The sequence below is a fragment of the Suncus etruscus genome, chromosome 5 (genome assembly GCF_024139225.1).
Source record: "Suncus etruscus isolate mSunEtr1 chromosome 5, mSunEtr1.pri.cur, whole genome shotgun sequence".
In the NCBI taxonomy this organism is placed as follows: domain Eukaryota; kingdom Metazoa; phylum Chordata; class Mammalia; order Eulipotyphla; family Soricidae; genus Suncus; species Suncus etruscus.
The window spans coordinates 123,687,405-123,707,487 of NC_064852.1; the positions used below are offsets into that span (position 1 = coordinate 123,687,405).

General features: G+C 37.6%; 1 protein-coding gene across 1 annotated transcript in view; it reads left to right on the forward strand.

Annotated features, from left to right (window-relative positions):
* Positions 1-6,746: 6,746 nt before the first annotated feature.
* The window catches only part of DNAH7 (dynein axonemal heavy chain 7), a 283,116-nt gene continuing 269,779 nt past the window's right edge, over positions 6,747-20,083 (forward strand). The window contains exons 1-3 of the mRNA XM_049772925.1: positions 6,747-6,863; positions 12,906-13,014; positions 14,411-14,549. Of these exons, the coding sequence (XP_049628882.1) occupies positions 6,747-6,863; positions 12,906-13,014; positions 14,411-14,549 (365 nt within the window). The remainder of the gene's footprint in view (positions 6,864-12,905; positions 13,015-14,410; positions 14,550-20,083) is intronic.

Consider the following 20,083-nt stretch of genomic DNA (forward strand, 5'->3'; position numbering starts at 1 on the left):
CTAACTCCTGGTTCAGTAACTCCTTGTTGTGCTCTGGGAACCATATTTAAACCAGAAATTGAACCCTGGTGGCCTAGTGCAAGGCAAGCACCCTTCCTGCTGTACTATTTTTCCAGCCCCTTCAGAAGATAATGCCCTTTAAACTTGCAAGGTTTGCTTAGTTGACAGTTGACAGTGTTGCTTCTTTTTTTTTTCTTTCCCCTTGTAATGTTAGATTTTATCATGGAGGTATGTTAAAAGGTGCTCAGTTCTCCTGAATTATATAGAGGACTAACAAAATTTCAAGACCTGACATTTTTTAACTAGTCAAAAATAATGGCAAAATAATCAAGAAATTTGGGTTTCCATTTATTGAAATATGTTATGGATTGATAACTAGAATCACACAGCCCGACTTTACTTTCCAGTATAAACAGTAATATAAGAAAAAAAGAACAACAAAAGTGAGACACATATAACTAAAAACAAAAACAAAAATGTGCAATTGGATTAATAGACAGCAAATACATTGATACTTTTTAATGGGATATTATAATTAAAACCCCTTAAAGTTTTTGTTATCCCCATTAATATACATTACATCATTTTTCTATCTGATTTTCACCTTAGACTTGGGCCTTATATTGATGCATATTTCTATTGTTGAAATTTGAAATACATATCTACCTTAGTGTGGGATTTCTGAAAACTTACTGCATCACCAAGGATCTAGATGATCAATGTACGAATGAAAGGTATCCATCTAAAAACCCATTGGCAGTTCAGTTTTGCTTTATCTTAATAAGAGTGATGTTCAGAGATGGCATCTCACCACCTCACTCCTCATCTCGAAAGCATCAGGGATGCAGATCATTGAGAAGAAAACACCCAATTTCCATTTCAAAACTATTTTTAAACAGCAGAGGGCTCTCTTTCACAGCTTTTGTTAGCCTGTTACTGAAAAACTCGATACTCATATTGACGTTTTCCAATATAGTCTTCGTTGACAAGAATGAAGTTTGTCTCTTTCACCTAAAATAAATTGAAAGGATGAAAATTCTAGAAATCTTATGTGACACTTACACATTCACTGAGTGATCAGATGGTGAAATGATTTTTGCATTTCCCTCTCATTAAGGTGACATGGCATTTCCACCTCATTAAGGTGACATGGCATTTTCCAGGAATAGCTAAGGATCCTTTTTTCACTGAGATATTTAAAAGAAATAGAAATCTATTGTAACTTCTCGTTTCATTTTCAAAATTAGTTATGATAGGAACAAGTTTTTGGATTTACTGGAAGTTTCTGGGATTTAAAGATAAAGATATCCAGACAGATTTTTGGCAAAGAAGAGAAAAAACAATGTCAGCTGATCTCTGCCCTGGCACTTTATCTAATTGTTGAATCAAGTAGTTTTGCATTTATCTAAAGCCCATCCCTGTATTCCTTCATCATATTTTCTTGATGTTGTTGCTTAAGAAGTAATTGGTTGAAGAAAGCCAAACTAAAAATAAGAACCTAGAGGAGGTTTCCATGAGAATAAGTGTCAGAAAGAAAAAAACCTGCACATTAGGAGGTTAATGTATATATATATATATATTTTTTTTTCGGGCCACACCCGGCGTTGCTCAGGGGTTACTCCTGGCTGTCTGCTCAGAAATAGCTCCTGGCAGGCACGGGGGACCATATGGGACACCGGGATTCGAACCAACTACCTTTGGTCCTGGATCGGCTGCTTGCAAGGCAAACACAAGCAGCGCTGTGCTATCTCTCCGGGCCCTAATGTATATTTTTTAAGTCCTTTAAATTGATGAGTAAGAGTTGAGACTTTTTCTATTGGAAAAAAATGCAATGTTTCTCAAACTCAAAAAATTAAGAAAACTTTTTTGGTTAACCTGACAAGGAAATTCATAAGTATGGAGTGTGAACAGCCCTAGAGATTCAAGATTCGTATTTGTAAAAGCACATGAAAAAAATTATCCCTTTGATCTCCTACCTTGAAAATATGTCATGTGGAATCAACTTAGACCTCAGGTGATTAGATATCATTCATCCAGCCTTGAACCCTGGATCCCAGACATAGAAACGGCACAGCTCTTCACAACAGCTGCAGGAAACAAATCCCATCCGGGACAGCCTTAATACTGCGGGGTCACCAACAAGGGCCAGCTCTAACATGATATCCTGACAACGAGGAAAATGTGAACAACTTGACCTTAGAGCAGATTAGCCTACCTTACCAGCTAACGACAAGACAAAACCAGAAGACTTGTCACCCTTTGGTAGGTCCAAAAGCCAAGATCGCGATTTACAGATGACTGGCTGCTAGAACCATGACCAGACTGTATACATCTTGGGTTCAATAAAAAAGCCCTAGTTTAGGGTTTGAACTATGACCTGTACAATAAACATGATCCCCAGTTCCAAAGGTCTGGCAGAGACAATTGTAACGGAATGGGGCTTCTGGAAGCACAAAGAAAGACGCTATCCTAGGTGCCATCCTAGGTTCAGCGCAAAGACCAAGATCACCAACCACAGAAGATGGATTAAAATGACTCTGAGGGAACAGAACCTCTAGAACCACAAAGACTGACTTCATCATAAGTCCCACCTCAGGATCTGTGCAGATACTGAGACCTCCAGACACAGAGGTCTGATTGTATCACCCAGGACAGAGCAGAAGTCCTCCACACACCACAAAAGCACCACCGGGAGAGTAAATGATCCTGAACAGAGTCTATAGTTGATCCCATGACAATATACTCGAAGGACGGAGAAACCCCATATTTCTTAGGCCAAGTGAATTCCTTTTTGAATGACCCCAATATTTACTGTGCCAGGGCAGGAGGGAAAAAACAAAAATACAAAAAGCACAAAACCTTGGTTACTTTTTATATATTATTTTTTTATCTTCATTTATTATTATTATTATTATTTTTATTTACCTATCTATTTTTGGTCGATTTCTCTGGGTATGATTATTGAAATTGTTGTCCCTAGGTATACTTATTTTTTTCTCTTCCTTTCTTTTCTTTCTTTATGTGCTATGCCATGTTTCTTATTTCAAGACCATGGCGTGTTTTTTTTTCTTTGTTTTTTTTTTTTTTTTGTTTATTTTTTTTTTGTGGTGCTTATCGATATAGCTGGAGTCCTCACTGGATATCTGACACTTCTTTTGGTACTGGTGGAGTGTTTCACCTTCTTTTTCTCCTTCATCTCTCAAATCGTTGATGAGAGCCCCTAGAAGGATTCCGCCCATTTTCGGCGTATTAGACTCTTACCCCAGTTTATTACTTTTCTCTTTTTTAAACAAAACCATGCATCTTGAACTAGCTAGTCCTGCCTCCAGTTAGAGGGGGAAATAAGAGAGACATCAAGACCAAACAGGTGCAAGACTACTAAGTAGTAGGTCAGATACAGAGGGGACCACATATTCTAGCCGCCCTGGAGGTGAGGGAAGAGGAAATGGGAGGGAGGACAAAAATGGAGGTGTAGGGAGGACAATTTGGTGATGGGAATCCCCCCTGATTTTATGTAAATATGTACCTAAAATAATATTGTCAACAATATGTAAGCCACTATGATCAAAATAAAAATTATATTAAAAAAATCATCCCTCTAACCCAACTATGCAGTTTTGTAACCATGATGCTTAGATAAATAAATTATTATTAATAAAAAGCATCTCTCTTTCCTTCCCATTCTCACATTTCCTCCCTGTTTCTATCTCTATTTCTTCTCATTCACTTTTTCTCACTCACACACACACAATCTTTCCTTTCAGGTGTTTAAACTACAATTGTAAATATTGATGATAAAATATTAGTTCATAACATATGAACTATATAGTGAGGTAGAGCTCAAAGAAATTATAATGAAATTATAATGAATCACCAGCTATTATGTAAGGAAAGATGCTGGGAGGGGGTCAGTCTCCAAGGCTGCCAGTGAAGAATCCTGCTGGGAAGTGAGCCATCACTATGGGTGCCATGGCTGCTGGTTTGCACCCTGGAGCAATGGGGAAAACTCAGGAATCAGTAGAAAAAGGTTCTCACTTTTTTTTTTTTTTTTGGTTTTTGGGCCACACCGGCAGTGCTCAGGGGTTACTCCTGGCTGGCTGCTCAGAAATAGTTCCTGGCAGGCACAGGGGACAATATGGGACACCGGGATTCGAACCAACCACCTTTGGTCCTGGATCGGCTGCTTGCAAGGCAAACGCCACTGTGCTATCTCTCCGGGCCCAAAAGGTTCTCACTTATAAAGTATCCCTTTAATGTTGAGATAGCTGGAAAATGTCTCATGAATTACAAAGGAGAACTGAACCAGTAAGCTTATTGATGTGGAGAGGCAATATATTGATTAGGTCTAAACAAAACTTCCTTGTCAAAATATCATTTTCAATGGTGCTTTTATATAGATAGATAACTCCTACCAGAGAATATTCTTTATTGCAAAGGCAATATTCTGAAAACTATATATGTTACTTAGGGCAATTTGGGGATATATTAAACTGCTTTACTAACCTACCATGATTGACAATGTGAAGGATTCTGGGGCAAAACAAACAAAACTCCCCCAAATTTAGATATTGACAAATGAGAAGGGGTCTGAATCAGGTAAGATTGGGATACAGTCTCAATAGACATGGCCAGTTAATCCCAGAGTTGTCTTGACGTTTGTTCAAGGTCAGATGCTCCTGACTATTTGGATTTGCCACCTTTAAAACACCCATTTCAACTCCATCATTGTGCTGTGTACTATGTTATAATAGAAGAACTGTGAGCCCACCTACTGTTTTGTTCTTTTTTAAGATTGTCTAACTCTTGTGGGCCCCTTACATTTTCATCTGAATTTTATCATCAAATAGTTAATTTTCACAAAAATCAGCAACTGGGCTTTTAATTCGGATTGTGTTGAATCTGAAAATTGTTGTAGGGGTGTTGCAATTTAATGATTAGTCTTCTAATCCATGAACATATGGTTTTCCACTAATAAAGATCATTCTTTTGTTTCAGCAATGTATTATTACTTCTTATTTGAATATTTTATTCTTTTGTGAAGCTTTTATAAATAGACTTGTTTCAATTTTGAATTGTGCAATGATTGTCTAGAATTATCATTGACTTTGGTGTTGTGATTTTGGACCCAACATTACTCTATTGATTCATCAATTTAAAAAATGTAAGGATAATTTCTAATTTTATGCATATAACAATAGTGATAGCACCTAGAAGGTATATTTAGAATATTTTGAATGATATGTCATTTAAAGGAGACATTTTTTATTTTCATTCAGGATAAGTCGGGCAGCAAAGAGAAATACAAGGTAATTACCACTAAGATTTCTATCACATTTGTTTGTGATTATTTACTACTATCTCATATTTACTTATTTTATTTTAATGTGTAGTAGTTTTCACACTAGCAAATAAGTTACTAAGTTTATTACTTAAAATTTATGTTCCAATCAGCTTTTTTTCCCCCTGAGGGTATATATGAGGTTTATATGAGCTAACTATCAGAAAGATAACTTGTCCTCACAAAGTAACTATAATCTGCCAGTGCTAATAAGGGATATTTGAATATTTTGAAAAAGGAATTATGGAGATGACTGGCAGAAGCAGAGCTAGAGTCAGGAAATAAGGGCAAGTAACACAATTTTTATTTATTTATTTATTTATTTATTTATTTATTTATTTATTTATTTATATTTTTTGGTTTTTGGGTCACACCTGGCAGCACTCAGGGGTTACTCCTGGTTCAATGCTCAGAAATCGCTCCTGGAAGGCTCGGGGAACTATCAAAATTTTTATTATTTTTAAATAAATAAAACTATATTTATTCAAGGGAGAGCATCTGCAGTTTAATTAAAAAAGCAAATCTCAATTTTTTTTTACCTTGGAGTTGAAAAAAGTGTGAGATTTTAATTGACTTGCCCAGTTCATGCTTATGAAGCCAGTACCTCAATGGAACCTGGCATGTGTACCATAAATAATTGCTGCATAAGACTGTTTCCTCGGAAAAAAAAAAATAAGGACTGCAGGGCTAAGGCCCTTTCTCTGTGTTCGAAAGAAATCAAGAGAGAAGAGCAGCCCTGGATGTGAACTGGGCTGTAACCATGATGAAAGTAGAACACAGGAGTGAGGACATTTCTACCCTGGGTCTTTAGCTCTGCAGCCCTGGAAACATAAGCTCAGGGAGGAAGAAACTGGTCCAGGAAGCAATCAGTGTGTTCCCCTGTCCCCAGGGATGGCTCTACTTAGATACACCGAGAGCAGAGCCAGGCAGATCAGGGCCCAGTAGAATTCTGACTCAGGATGGATAGTCCTCAATTGGTATTGATCCAAGGTCAGCAGGGGGCTGATTTGGACCAGGTTTTTATTTTCATGGTGCAGGTGCCTGAACTTGTTGGGAAAATTTCTGGGAACTTGGAGAGGACTAAACTAGCCCCCTTCTACTGTGGAATGGATTTTACTCAATCATTGTGGGTGACTCATCTTTCTTTTTAGTTTTCAAAAATGTATTAAAATTTTTATATTTCTTGCCAAACTTCAGAAAAGTTTTGTGAGATGTGATGGATAAAAACACTTAACCCATATTTTAAAACTTTCTAACTATTGTTAGGGGTGAGATCGTACTATTTTTTATCTCCTCATTATAAAGCGGGCATTTTTAAGATGAATGCTAAGAATTCTAAAAGCCACGACTATTTTGGATAATATATGTTTTTACTTTAAAGCAGACAACAACGTAGCTGAGAGAATTGATGTCAAATTTATTAAGTTGGTTTCTCCTCTTTACTCTTGTTTCTCTTATACAGGATAAACCAACCAGCAAAGAAAAATCCAAGGCACCAAAGAGAACTTTACCACACCTGCCTCCGGTAAATTTTAGTACATTATCACAGACTTCCTGCCCATTAAAATGTGTTGTATTGAGGCCTATATGCTAGCAAGGGAACTAATGAATGTGTTACGTGTGGCTGGCCATGGTCGAACCACCTGGCCTGCTGGTACAATCCTGGAGACCTCAGCTTTGCAGGGTATGGCCCAGCTAATCCCTCAGTACTACAGGTTCCCTCCTAGCCTTGGAGCTTCAGGTCCATACCCCAGAGTCAAAGGAGGGGACTCTACGGGCTTTCAGAGCACAACCCAAGAGCCTCCCCTCTTCCATTAAATGAATATCACATGACTTCAGATGTATAAATAACACATTTTCTTTCTGAGACGAGCTCCTTTTGATGATTACTGATGGAAAAATTCTGTGAGGTGTACATATTAGGAACAATATCACAAAAAAGTAACAAAACAAGACACTGAAATAAGATGGTTTAGTTGAATAGTTTGCATAAAATATTGCCAAAATAATTTAGCAGAATGTAAGGTAACACTTCCCCTAACTCTTGTTTGTGATGTTAGTCCCACCTGGATGATCAGACCTGCCCACACCTGGAATGGGGCGAGCTGTCTTAAGTAAAGAATAAAAGGTGCTGGCTGGAGGGAGTGAGGAGAAGCAGCACAAGCAGAGAGCCAGAAGAGAATCAGCGAGAAGCTGCTTGGAAAAGAAAGCAGATAGCAATAAGACTCATGGCAGAGGAAAGGCCATGAGGGAATAAAGTGAGCTGACTCAGATGAAACTTTAATTGACTGCTTGTGAATGATTTCTCTACAGCTACCCATCTTCATCAGACCCATCAAAAGACGGTGTCTGAGGTGGCCTCACCCAACACATAGACTTTAGACTATATATTTTCATTTTAATCAACAGCAGATAGGTATATCCTGTTGGAATGGAAATTGAGGCCTTAGGTTGCAATTTAGTCACAAATGGTCCCTGGGTCCCAGGGGGGTGGGGGCCTTATGTCTCTCAAGCTCACTTTGAGTTTGAAAGCGTGAGAATTGATTTGATGGTCTTTGAGAAGCCCTTGAAATACCAGGTCACAGAGGACTCCTTGGATCTTGTCATTCATTTTCTCTTATTGCCTTGTAAGTTGTAATTGCCCCTGGGAGAGGTAGTTGGTAAGTTGTGAGAAATTAAACTTGACTGTTAAAATTTTACCACCTGGTGGTTTTATGGTGTTTAATGCCACTGAGTTAAGCTATTGTGGAAGTTTAACTTAAATGAACACTCAGCACATTTTTTTAAGTTGTGATAAAATATGCATATCCTAAAATTAACTATTTAGCCAGTTGAAATTAAACTACAGTAGTTGATTGACATTAAAGGGATTCATTGTTGTAGTCATTGTCTCCAGCCCATTGCCTGCATCTCCAGCTGAAACTGTGAATAATAATTCAGTCTCACCTCTCATTTGATCTCATGGAAACATTCAACTTCTGCCTCTCTATGCTGACGACTCTAGAAACTTTAACTGGAATCATACAGCACTTTTCCTTTGATATCTGGCCTATTTCACTTACTGCTGTGTTTTCAAGGTTTATCTAAGTATTATTTTTAAAAGCAGCTTCAAAATCCAAGAGCACACTATAAAATGGATTTTGTGTTGTTTTATTATGGGTTTATAACCCTGAGAGTGCTCTAGGTGAAACCTGAAGTTCACTCTCATCCACCAGAGGGCAAGGAGACACCCTGCAGGTTGCTAGGTTCGCTCTCTAATAGACAGGACAATTTGCTTCAGAGGCTTAACTTGAGTGGATGCATGAAGTCAGGATTTCTTCATCTAGTGCCAGAAACTTAAACAGGGACAGTTACTGGGAACATTCTCTAGTTAGTCTTAGGACTTACTGTTCCCTAAGATGTAGACAGGGAACAAACTCCAGGAAATGGAGTTTGGGGAGTTGAAGTTGCCTAGTTGCTCCCATTCTTTGGGTGACCCCCTCAGCATTCTACCCCTCCAAAACGCCCCCCCCCCCTTCTGCCATGTGCACTGAGTGGCTCTAAAGGTTTTGCACTAATATTAAGGTGCCTCGGTTGAGACTATGTTACTGCACTGGAGACATATCTCATGGCAGCTGTATAGACACACGTAGCCTCATAGGAGAGAAGCTGTAGGTTAACAACAGTACTTCAAAATAATATGTTAGTTTTATTATATTTATTATCTGACCATGATTACTTAACATTAGACCAGTTAGCAATTTCAATGAAGACTTGAACTCATTTGCAACTAAACCCAGCTTTGTATATTATGGCTTGTGACCCCATATAATTAGCTTGTTTTTTAGGAGGTATACCTGGCTGTGCTCAGGGCTTACTTCTGGCTCTGTGTTCAGGTATAACTCTTGATAGGGTTTGGGGGACCATATGTGTGCATGAAATCAAACCAAGGTCTAGTGCATGCAAGGCAAGTGCCTTATCCTCTCCAGCCACTATCCCATATTATTTCTGAAAAATTTGTTTTAAGATAAATTTCTTTATGATGTATTATCAGTACATATTTGGAAGACATATCTATTTTATAAATCTATATAGCTGCTTTCACATAAATATTTCACAGATGAAAATGGGTCACAAGTGGAAACTTTCAAAGTTCCCTGATATCACCTAAAGGCTCCTTTCCCTACATAAGTCCCTGTGGCCAACTTGGGATTTTAACTGTTCTTCCCCAGAACTCCATTCTTAAGTTTCCTGGTGTGCCAATTATAGATTTGCAGTCCTGTGATTCCTGGCCTGTGTGAAATATGAAAGTGACTCTTATTCAGGCAGGGCAAAGAGAAAGTAAAAGAAGAACCAGATTCTCCACATTGACAAGTAGCAGTTCAATTTAGCAAGGGAACTTGCCCACAAAGTTCTTCTTGGGTGGCCACATGAAGAGTTCATCTCCACATTTGCCCATTAGAATCCGGCTATATCGAGGGCTTGACTGAGCTTATATGCCACTCAGTATGGCATCACTAACACTCCCACCTCACAAGACTGGAAACTGGCTGCTATTATGGTGGTGATGAACAGAACCAAAGGGGGAGGGGAGTAGGACACCTCCTATGACCCAGGCCAAGGCAGGACAGTTAACAACCATGTCCTTAAAAAGAAATTACCTGTAGTATTATTTCTACAGAGATTTCTCATGCTTTAAAATGTATGCTATTTTTCATTTAGAAGCACTTTGAATTAATGTCTATAGATTTTCTTATTTTAATATATACAAATATTTAAAAATATTTTATTGGGGGATTTTTGGGTGTGGCCCAAAAAAGCAAAAACAATTTTTTTATTAAAAATACCAGACTTGGGGCCAGAGTGATAGCATGGAGATAAGGTGTTTGCCTTGCATGAGAAGGATGGTAGTTTGAATCCTGGCATCCCATATAGTCTCCTGAGCCTGCCAGGAGCAATTTCTGAGCATAGAGCCAGGAACAACCCCTGAACGCCAGACTTGTGCCAAGTTCTGTAGAATTGAGCATTAGCATATTTCCTCCATTTCTGCAACCTTATCTTAAGTTTTGTAGTTTGAAATAAGACTTAAGGTGAAATTAGACATTTAAATTTATCTTTTAAAATTTGGCAAAGTTTAAAAGTGAAAACAAAATAATTGTTCCAAATTTGTTGTATATTTGATAACTGAGTTAAATAATAATTCTTTCCACTGATGGCAGAAGTGACATGAGTTCCTGTTGATATGTCAAATGCTTTTGTTGGTTTATTTAAACTTGGTTTCATGTTTATATTTGGCTGTGTTTTACACATTTTTTCTCAACAGTTTGTGTATTTTAAGGGGATCCATTATTTCAAGAGATACTTTTTCAATGCCATTTATTGACTTAAAAAACCCACAATTATTTGACTTGAATTTTAAGATTTATTTGGATAAAAGGTTTCAAAATAGCTAAGACACATATTTTTAGGGCCAGAGTAATAGGGCAGTGGGTTCAAAAGTTTCACCAAGAGAGATCTCTGAGCACTTCTGGGTGTGGCTCCTCCCAAAATAAAAGTAGATACACTGTAGATTCTTGGGCTTCTAGGATTGATTCTTGGGTACATATATACAATAGAATACTATGTAGTAGCTATTGGGAAAGATGAAGTAATGAAATTTGCCTGCACATGGATGGCTATGGAAATTATTACGCTGAGTGAAGTAAATCAGAGGGCGAGAGAGACACGCAGAATAGTCTCACTCATCTGTGGTATTTAAGAAAAATAAAAGATAAAAAAAAAAAAAAGAAAAGACAGTATGGTAATAATACCCAGAGACAATAGAGATGAGGACCAAAAGGACCAGCCCATAATATGAAGCTTACTACAAAGAGTTGTGAACAGAGTTAGAGAAATAAATACAATAACAACTATCATGACAATGGTAGTGAGACAGAGAAATAGAATGCCTGTCTCAAAGAAGGCAGAAGTTGCAGGAGGAGGGAAATGGGGGACTTTGGTGGTGGAAAAATTGCACTGGTGAAGGGGTGTGTACATTTTATGACTGAAACCAAATTACAAACATGTTTGTAACCATGGTTCTTAAATAAAGATGTTATTATTAAATAAATAAAATAAAAAACAGACAAAAGAAATAAGGGGTACCCTGCACTGGAGGCTTCCAGTTTCTGTAAATTGTGAACTGCGTCTCAGCTTTTCTCACTCAGGGTGTCCTCTTGATTCTCAGTCATTGATGGAACAAGATGATTGTTAAGAAGTAGATAAATGTTTGCATTTATTTGAGAAATGTGTGTGTTTATAAGTACTTGTGAAGAACCGAAGGGCAGGTGGAAGGATGGAAGCATTCTTATTCATAATTTGGTTGAGATTAGCTTGTGACACAAGCTAACACCTTGTTAATATAATGGCTTGTGTAGTAGTTTATTTGGAAGCAGAAGTAAGGGAATAGGATGGGATGGGAGAGTCAAGCTAGTGAAGACAAAGAAGCTGGTAGCATGGCTTGGAATGGACCTGAAAGGAATCAACTGAGTTACTGGCATAAAGAAAATATGTTTTACTTGAAAATCCAAGGGCTAGAGCAGTGGTGCAGTGTATAAGGCATTTGCTTTGTGTGCACTAGCCTAGGATGGACTGCTATTTGATCTCCCAGCATCCCATATGGTCCTTACAAGCCATGAGTGATTTCTGAGCGCATAGCCAGGAGTAATGCCTGAGCATCACTGGGTGTGGGCCAAAACCCAAAATAAAATAAAATAAATGAAAATCTACACATATGGGTTTATTGAAGATATGGAGGTTCTAGCAATAGCAGGTCTGAGTTCTTGGACTCAAGCTAATTAATTATTTATTTCGTTTCTTAATAATGTGGCTGATTTCCTTTTTGTCACAGTCCTCACTTTCTTGTTTTGCTTCCCACTGAAGTTGTTTCCCAGTAACCTTTTATTAAATAATCTTTCTCCCTCTTTCATGATACTTGCCAAAGTCATGTAAATATAAGATTGTATGACTATCACCTTCAACAGTACATTGCTTTTGTGACAGTAACCTAAGCTGCTTAAAACCAGGAGAACAGGAAGATCTTTTGGAGCTGGAATGCAGGAAACTCATTAGCATTGGAGACCCAAAGAGATAAAAGAAGGCTTTAAAAAATATATGCTGTGGGGCCAGAGAGATAGTACAGCAGGAAGAGCACTTGCCTTTTATGTAACTGATCTGGGTTTGATCCCTGGCATCCCATATGATCCTCCATCTATACTCTTCTAGGAGTGATCCAGGAGCAGTGTCAGGTGTGCCCCCAAACCAAACCGAACCAAAACTAAACATGTGTCAATACCTGGGGTTGAGCATACTCCCTGCAGTGAATAATCTGACAGTTGTTCATATCAAACCAGCTGTAGGAACTTTGGGGATAATGTTTTTAAATGTCACACAGTTCCACTGAGTTTGCTGGGGAGTGTTTGTGCATGTTTTTCCATATGTTCTCATTTATTTGAGAAAAATGTATGTGTTTATAAGTACTTGTGAATTACATAACAATGCACTGTTTCAGAATCTTGCTTAAAAATGCTATTTACATTTCATTTTGCAGGTGAGTTCTAAGCCGCAGTGGCAGCAGGCACCTCCATCGTTCCACTTGAATATAAAGCAGGACGCAGCTATTCCAGAGCAGTACACTGCTAAAAATGAACTGCCATACAGTAAGAACCTTAGTGTTGTCACTAAGATTTAGGATGTTTCTAGAGGAGGAAAAAAAATCAGGGAACATTGAATTGATAGAGTAGCAGGACAGACATGACTTTTATATCAAAGAGAAAAATTCATCCCAAGTGGTTTTTCTCAGAAAATAATATGATTCTAGTTCTTAGTTATTTCCAATTGTAAATATTGGAACAATTGCATTTTTTTTAGGAGTTGGGATATTTATATACAAAGTTGGACTTCTTGAAGTCAAAATTTATTGCTGCATTAGAGATTTAATGTTGTCCAAAAAAGGTTTTAAATAGATAGTAATTATTACTTCTAAGTTAGTCATCGTAGCTTTAATTAATTATTTTGTTTAATTAAATTGGTGACATTTATTATTATTATTATGATTTTTTTTTGTTTTTGGGTGACACCCACTGATGCTCAGGGGATACTTGTGGCTATGTGCTCAGAAATCACAACTGGCTTGGAGGTCATATGGGATGCTAGGGGATTGAACGCGGTCTGTCCTAGGCTAGCGCACACAAGGCAGACACCTTACTGCTTGGCCACCACTCCAGCCCCAACAGTTATCATTTTTTACATACAAAATATTCATCCACAATTGACTTGAATATTAATATATTTTATTGTATATTAATTTATTTCTGAGTTAACTAAAGGGATATTCAAAAATATTAAAAAAACTTTTATTGAGTCACCATAAGATACAGAGTTAAAAAGTTGTTGATAGCTGAATTCCAGTTGTACACACTATTCCAACACTCATCCTTTTGTCATTGTCCATTTCTTCCCACCAATTTATTTTTTATTTAGAGATAAGAGTTTCTAATCATTGCCGTTTAACTTGTTTTATTTTGTTTGTTTGTTTTTGGGCCATACCCAGTGGTGCTCAGGGGTTACTCCTAGCTCTGCAATCAGAAATTGCTTCTGTCAGGCTCAGGGGACCATATGGGATTCAGGGGATCAAACCTGGGTCTGTCCTGGGTCATATGCATGCAAGGCAAATGCCCTTTGGCTGTGCTATCACTCCAATGCCCATTTTTAAAAAAGTTTTATGAAATATTTTTGAATTTTGTTTTGGAAAAATTTTAATCTGATATACATAGATTTTATATGAAGAATGAAAAATCTCAGTATATATGAATATTAATCAACATATAAAAGTATATTTATTATTCTTGAGTTGCAAAGGTTTTATTATGATAAAATAAGATATTTATTTAAGATATATTATGATAACAAAAGTTTAACTTGATAATGCAACATTGAGGATAGAAAGCATGCAGTTTTTTTTAAAGCATTGACATTTAATTCTAATTACTCTAGTGTTTTAGTGTGCTTATAGATGCCTAATTTAATTGATCTTTTTAAAACTTTATTTTCAAGCTGACTACATGGAACAATATGCCAAAAAGAGCAAAACTGACCAAGATGATGAGGCTGGACCATCCTACTCCAAATCTAAAAGCAAATCTCCGCACAAAGAACGAGAGAATTTCAGGAGCACTCTCGTTAATGTCATTATGTATGTTCCACCAGCCTGCTGCCATGTTTGACCCTCAGTAGAGTCCCTGGGAACTTTGCCTGTAAAAAGTTAGGACTGTGGTAGGACAGCAGGCAGTGCACTTGCCTGGCCCAAAGCTATGTGTAATGCTGCTGTAAATACACCAAGCCACATTATGGTACCTGAGCCACACCAGAAGTGATCCCTGAGTGTCACCAGTTGTAGTCCCAAGACCAGAAAAAAACAAAAGAAAGATAAATTAAAGAAAAACAAACAAGAATTTTGGCATCCATAGAATGCTACAGAGTAATGTGGGCTGAGGTCATGAAAAGATTGAGTTTGACTCCATTGAGCATGATTTACTTTTGAATATCCTGAAAAAAATAACACTGATTTTTTGTTCCAAAAAAAGAAAATTCAAATTTGTCCGGGGTTTCAAAGAGGTTAAAGTTAAGGGCTTTAACTGTAGTTATAGTATAGGCTTTAGGCACTTGCCTTGTGTATTGTATATTGTTGGCCTCAAATTAATCCTAGTCATCACATGGACTCTTAGTACCACCAAGAGTGACCCCTAACACAGAATAGGTGTAATCCCAGCACTGCTAGGTGTGGCCTGACCACACAGTATTCCTCACAAAACAAAAAGGTTAAAACTGTTCCATACAAACTGTTACTTGTCTTAAAGATGTGTACCAAACGTAAAAATGTGACTGACAACTGACAAAGATTTTGAATTTAGTCATAATTTAATATTGTACAAAATTATACTATAATATTATATAAAACTTGACCTATGATATGTATATAAGAACATATGAGCTTCTATTTTACTTATTGCTTAGTTGTAGAAATATGATAAATGGTCATTTGAAGAATGCACTTGTGCCTAAAAACCATACATGTGTGAGGAATCATACCAAAAAACCCTATAAAATTTCAGGAAAGAGCTATATTTTAGAAAAAACATAAAGAATGAATATAGTTCATTAAAAAGATGTGGCTTGGGATCATAGCAAAATCAGCTCTCTAGTGCTTAACCTCAGGTAGGTTTGCCTCTGCCCACATGGACAGTGCTTAATTCCTACCTGTCTTTGGCTCTGGGATCACGCATCATATATAGAACATTATAGAATATGAACCCATTGCAACATGTAGTAAGAATCACACTTCAAGCATGGCAATGGGAAGACAATGCAGGACAACAGCAGGCATAGAGAATAAAGATAGCAACTCTGATGACCCCCCCAAAAATACCAACCATCAAATTAGCCTTTCAGATAAGGAGTTTAGAATAGAAATATGGAGGAAGTTCATAGAACTCAAAGAAAGCATAGATCGCTCTGAACAGACCACAAATATAGAAAACTCCAAACTGAAATAATGGGACTGAAAAACATGGAAGAAGAAATGAAAAACTCTATGGAAAGCCTCTCTAATTGAGTAATAGCTGCTGATGATAGAATTAGTGAGCTGGAAGATGAGATGCATAATAACACCATACAGCAGAAGAGATTGGAAAAGAACCTCAAAGCAAATGACCAGAAAATGGAAAAAATACTCAAAGATTGTGAACAGATGAAAATAGAAATGTTCGATAAATTCAACAGAAACATTAATAAGAATCATTGGAGTCCTAGAAAAACAGAAAAAAAAAACCCCAGGAATAATCAACAGTCAAGAACATCACTACAGAAGAACTCCCAGAGATAAAGACTGCATGCAACCAAATCCTGCATGCCGGAAGAGTACTAGATAAAAAAGACCCAAAGAAAAGCACCCCAAGACACATAGTCACAATGACTAACCCACAGAAAGAGATAGAATACTGAAAGCAGCAAGATCAAAAAGGGAAATTACATTCTAAGGAGCATCTTTAAGATTAACAGCACACCTGTCACAAGAAACCCTCAAGTCCAGAAGGCAGTGGTGGGATATAGTGACAAAACTCAATGAAATGAATGCTTCACCTAAAATACTACACCCAGCCAGACTCAGTTTCAGGTTTAAAGGAAGTATCCATGGCTTCATGGATAAACAACAGCTCAGAAACTTTACAGAGTCAAAACCAGCCCTAAAAGAAAAGCTGAAAGGTCTACTTTAAGGAAAGAAATACCAACAGATACACCAAACTTCTACACAAAGATGGCACTAAATCCCATGACAATTATCTCAATGTCAATAAACTAAATCTACCTATTAAGAGACACAGAGTGTCAAAATGGAGCAGAAAGCTGAATCCAATGTTTTGCTGCCTACAAGAAGCATGTCTGAATAATCAAGACAAGAATAGACTCAAGGGCCCGGAGAGAGAGCACAGCGGTGTTTGCCTTGCAGGCAGGCGATCCAGGACCAAAGGTGGTTGGTTCGAATCCCGGTGTCCCATATGGTCCCCCGTGCCTGCCAGGAGCTATTTCTGAGCAGCCAGCCAGGAGTAACCCCTGAGCATCGCTGGGTGTGGCCCAAAAATCAAAAACCAAAAAAAAAAAAAAAAAAAAGAATAGACTCAAAATCAAAGGTTGGAGGAAAATTATCCAAGCAAAAAACTTCCTTAACAAAGCTGGAGTGGCCATATTAATATCAGATGATGCGAACTTTAGACTCAGAAAAGTTGTAAGGGACAAAGACGGTCATTTCGTACTAATCAAAAGATATGTACAGCAGGAAGAAGTCACTCTCCTAAACATATATGCACCCAATGAGGGACCAGCAAAATATTCAATACAACTGTTGACAAACCTGTTGACAAACATCAACAGCAACACAATAATAGTAGGAGACCTCAACACTGCCCTGTCATCCCTTGATAGGTCAACCAGGCAGAAACCCAACAATAATATACTAGCTCTGAAAAGAAAAATTGAAGAAAATGGGCTAGTAAATATATGTATCCCCAGAATACTGGATTCACATTTTCTCCAATGCACATGGGTCATTCTCCAGGATAGACAACATGCTGCCCATAACACATATCTCCATAAAGTCAAGAGGATAGAAATTGTACAAATTACCTTCACTGAACACAAGGCACTGAAATTAGATATGAACTACAAAACAAACAAACAAACAAAAAACCACACACACACAGAAGAAAAACTTGAATACCTGGAAACTAAACAGTTCACTACTGAACAACCAGTGGGTCAGAGATGAAATAAAAAACAAAATTAAAACATTCCTGGAAACAAATGACAATGAGGACACAAATTGTCAGAATTTATGGGACACAACAAAAGCAGTACTAAGAGGAAAATTTATAGCCTTGCAAACACACATCAGAAAGGAAGAAGGGGTCTATATAAAGAGCTTAATGATACAGCTTTTAGAAATAGAAAATGACCAACAAAAGGAACCAAAAATAGGCAGAAGGAAATAACAAAGTTTAGAGCAGAAATCAATAAAATGGATCCAAAAGATAATTTGAAAGATCAAAGAAAGAAAAGTTGGTTCTTTGAAAAAACAAACAAGATAGATAAACCACTAGCAAAACTCACAAATGGACAGAGAGAAATCTAATACACTGGATTAGGAATGAAAAGGGGGAAATCACCACAGATACTGCAAAGATTCAAAGGGTAATCAGAGACTATTTTGAGATACTATGCCACGAGAAAATGAATAAATTCTTGGACTCTTATAATCTTACACGGTTAAACCAGGATGATCTTGCATATCTAAACAAACATCACTCCTGAGGAAATTAAAATGGTCATCAAGAGTCTTTCCAAAAACAAAAGCTCAGGCCCAGATGGATTCACTAACGAATTCTTTCAGACCTTTCAGGAGGAACTTCTACCAATCCTCTGCAGGCTCTTTCATAAAATTGAAGAATCAGGAACAATCCCAAACAGTTTTTACAAAGCTTTGAAAAAACAAATAAGATAGATAAACCAGATAGATAAAAACCAGTTTTTACAAAGCTAACATCACCTTTATATCAAAACCAGACAGAGATGCTACAAAAAAAGAGAACTACACACTAATATCCCTGATGAACACAGATGCAAAGATCCTCAACAAAATTCTGGCAAACAGGATCCAATGCCTCATCAAGAAGGTCATTCACCATGACCAAGAAGATTTTATTTCAAGAATGCAAGTATGGTTTACCATCCATAAATCAATCAACATAATACTCCATATCAACCAAAAAAATCATATGATCATATCAATAAATGCAGAGAAAGCATTTGATAAGGTCCAACACCCAACCTTGATAAAAAAAAAAAAACTTTCATCAAGATGGAAATAGAAGGAACTTTTCTCTAGGGGCCGGTGCAGTGGCACTAGAGGTAAGGTGCCTGCCTTGCCTGCGCTAGCCTAGGACAGACTGCAATTCGATCCCCTGGCGTCCCATATGGTCCCCCAAGCCAGGAGCGACTTCTGAGTGCATAGCCAGGAGTAACCCCTGAGTGTCACCAGGTGTGGCCCAAAAATAAAAAAAACAAAAAAAAAAAAAAAGAAGAAGGAACTTCTCTCAATATAGTAGAGGCAATCTAGCACAAGCCAATGGCAAATATTATTTTCAATGGATATAAACTAAAAGCATTTTCTCTAAAATCCGTTACAAGACAAGGCTGCCCTCTCTCACCACTCCTATTCAACATAGTGCTGGAAGTTCTTTCCTTAGTGGTTAGGCAAGAAAAAGATATCAAGGGCATCCAGATAGAAAAGAAAGAAGTCAAGCTTTCACTATTTGCAGATGACATGATACTATATTTAGAAAACCCTAAAGATCTACTAAAAACTTCTAGAAATAATAGATTCATATAGCAAAGTGGCAGGATGCAAAATTAACACACAAAAATTAATGGCCTTTTTATATACCAATAATGATAGAGAAGAAATTATTATAAAAAGTTCCATTTATGGGCCTGGAGAGATAGCACAGCGGCGTTTGCCTTGCAAGCATCTGATCCAGGACCTAAGGTGGTTGGTTCGAATCCCTGTGTCCCATATGGTCCCCTGTGCCTGCCAGGAGCTATTTCTGAGCAGAAGCCAGGAGTAACCCCTGAGCACCTCCGGGTGTGGCCCAAAAACAAAAAAAACAAAAAAAAAAAACAAAAAAAATTTTGGGCCCGGAGAGATAGCACAGCGGTGTTTGCCTTGCAAGCAGCCGATCCAGGACCAAAGTTGGTTGGTTTAAATCCCGGTGTCCCATATGGTCCCCTGTGCCTGCCAGGAGCTACTTCTGAGCAGACAGCCAGGAGTAACCCCTGAGCATCGCCGGGTGTGATCCCCCCCAAAAAAAGTCCCATTTACATAAGTGCTACACAAACTCAAATATCTTGGAATCAACTTAACTAAAGATGTGAAAGACTTATACTACTAGAAAACTACAAAACCCTGCTTCAAGAAATAAAAGAGGATACGCAAAAATGGAGGCATATACTCTGCTCATGGATTGGGAGGGTTAACTTAATTAAAATGGCAATATTCGCCATGGAATTATACAGATTTAATGCAATCCTCCTAAGGATACCCACAACATTCCTCAGAGAAGTAGATCACACACTCCTGAAATTCGTCTAGAACAATAAACACCCAAGAATAGCTAG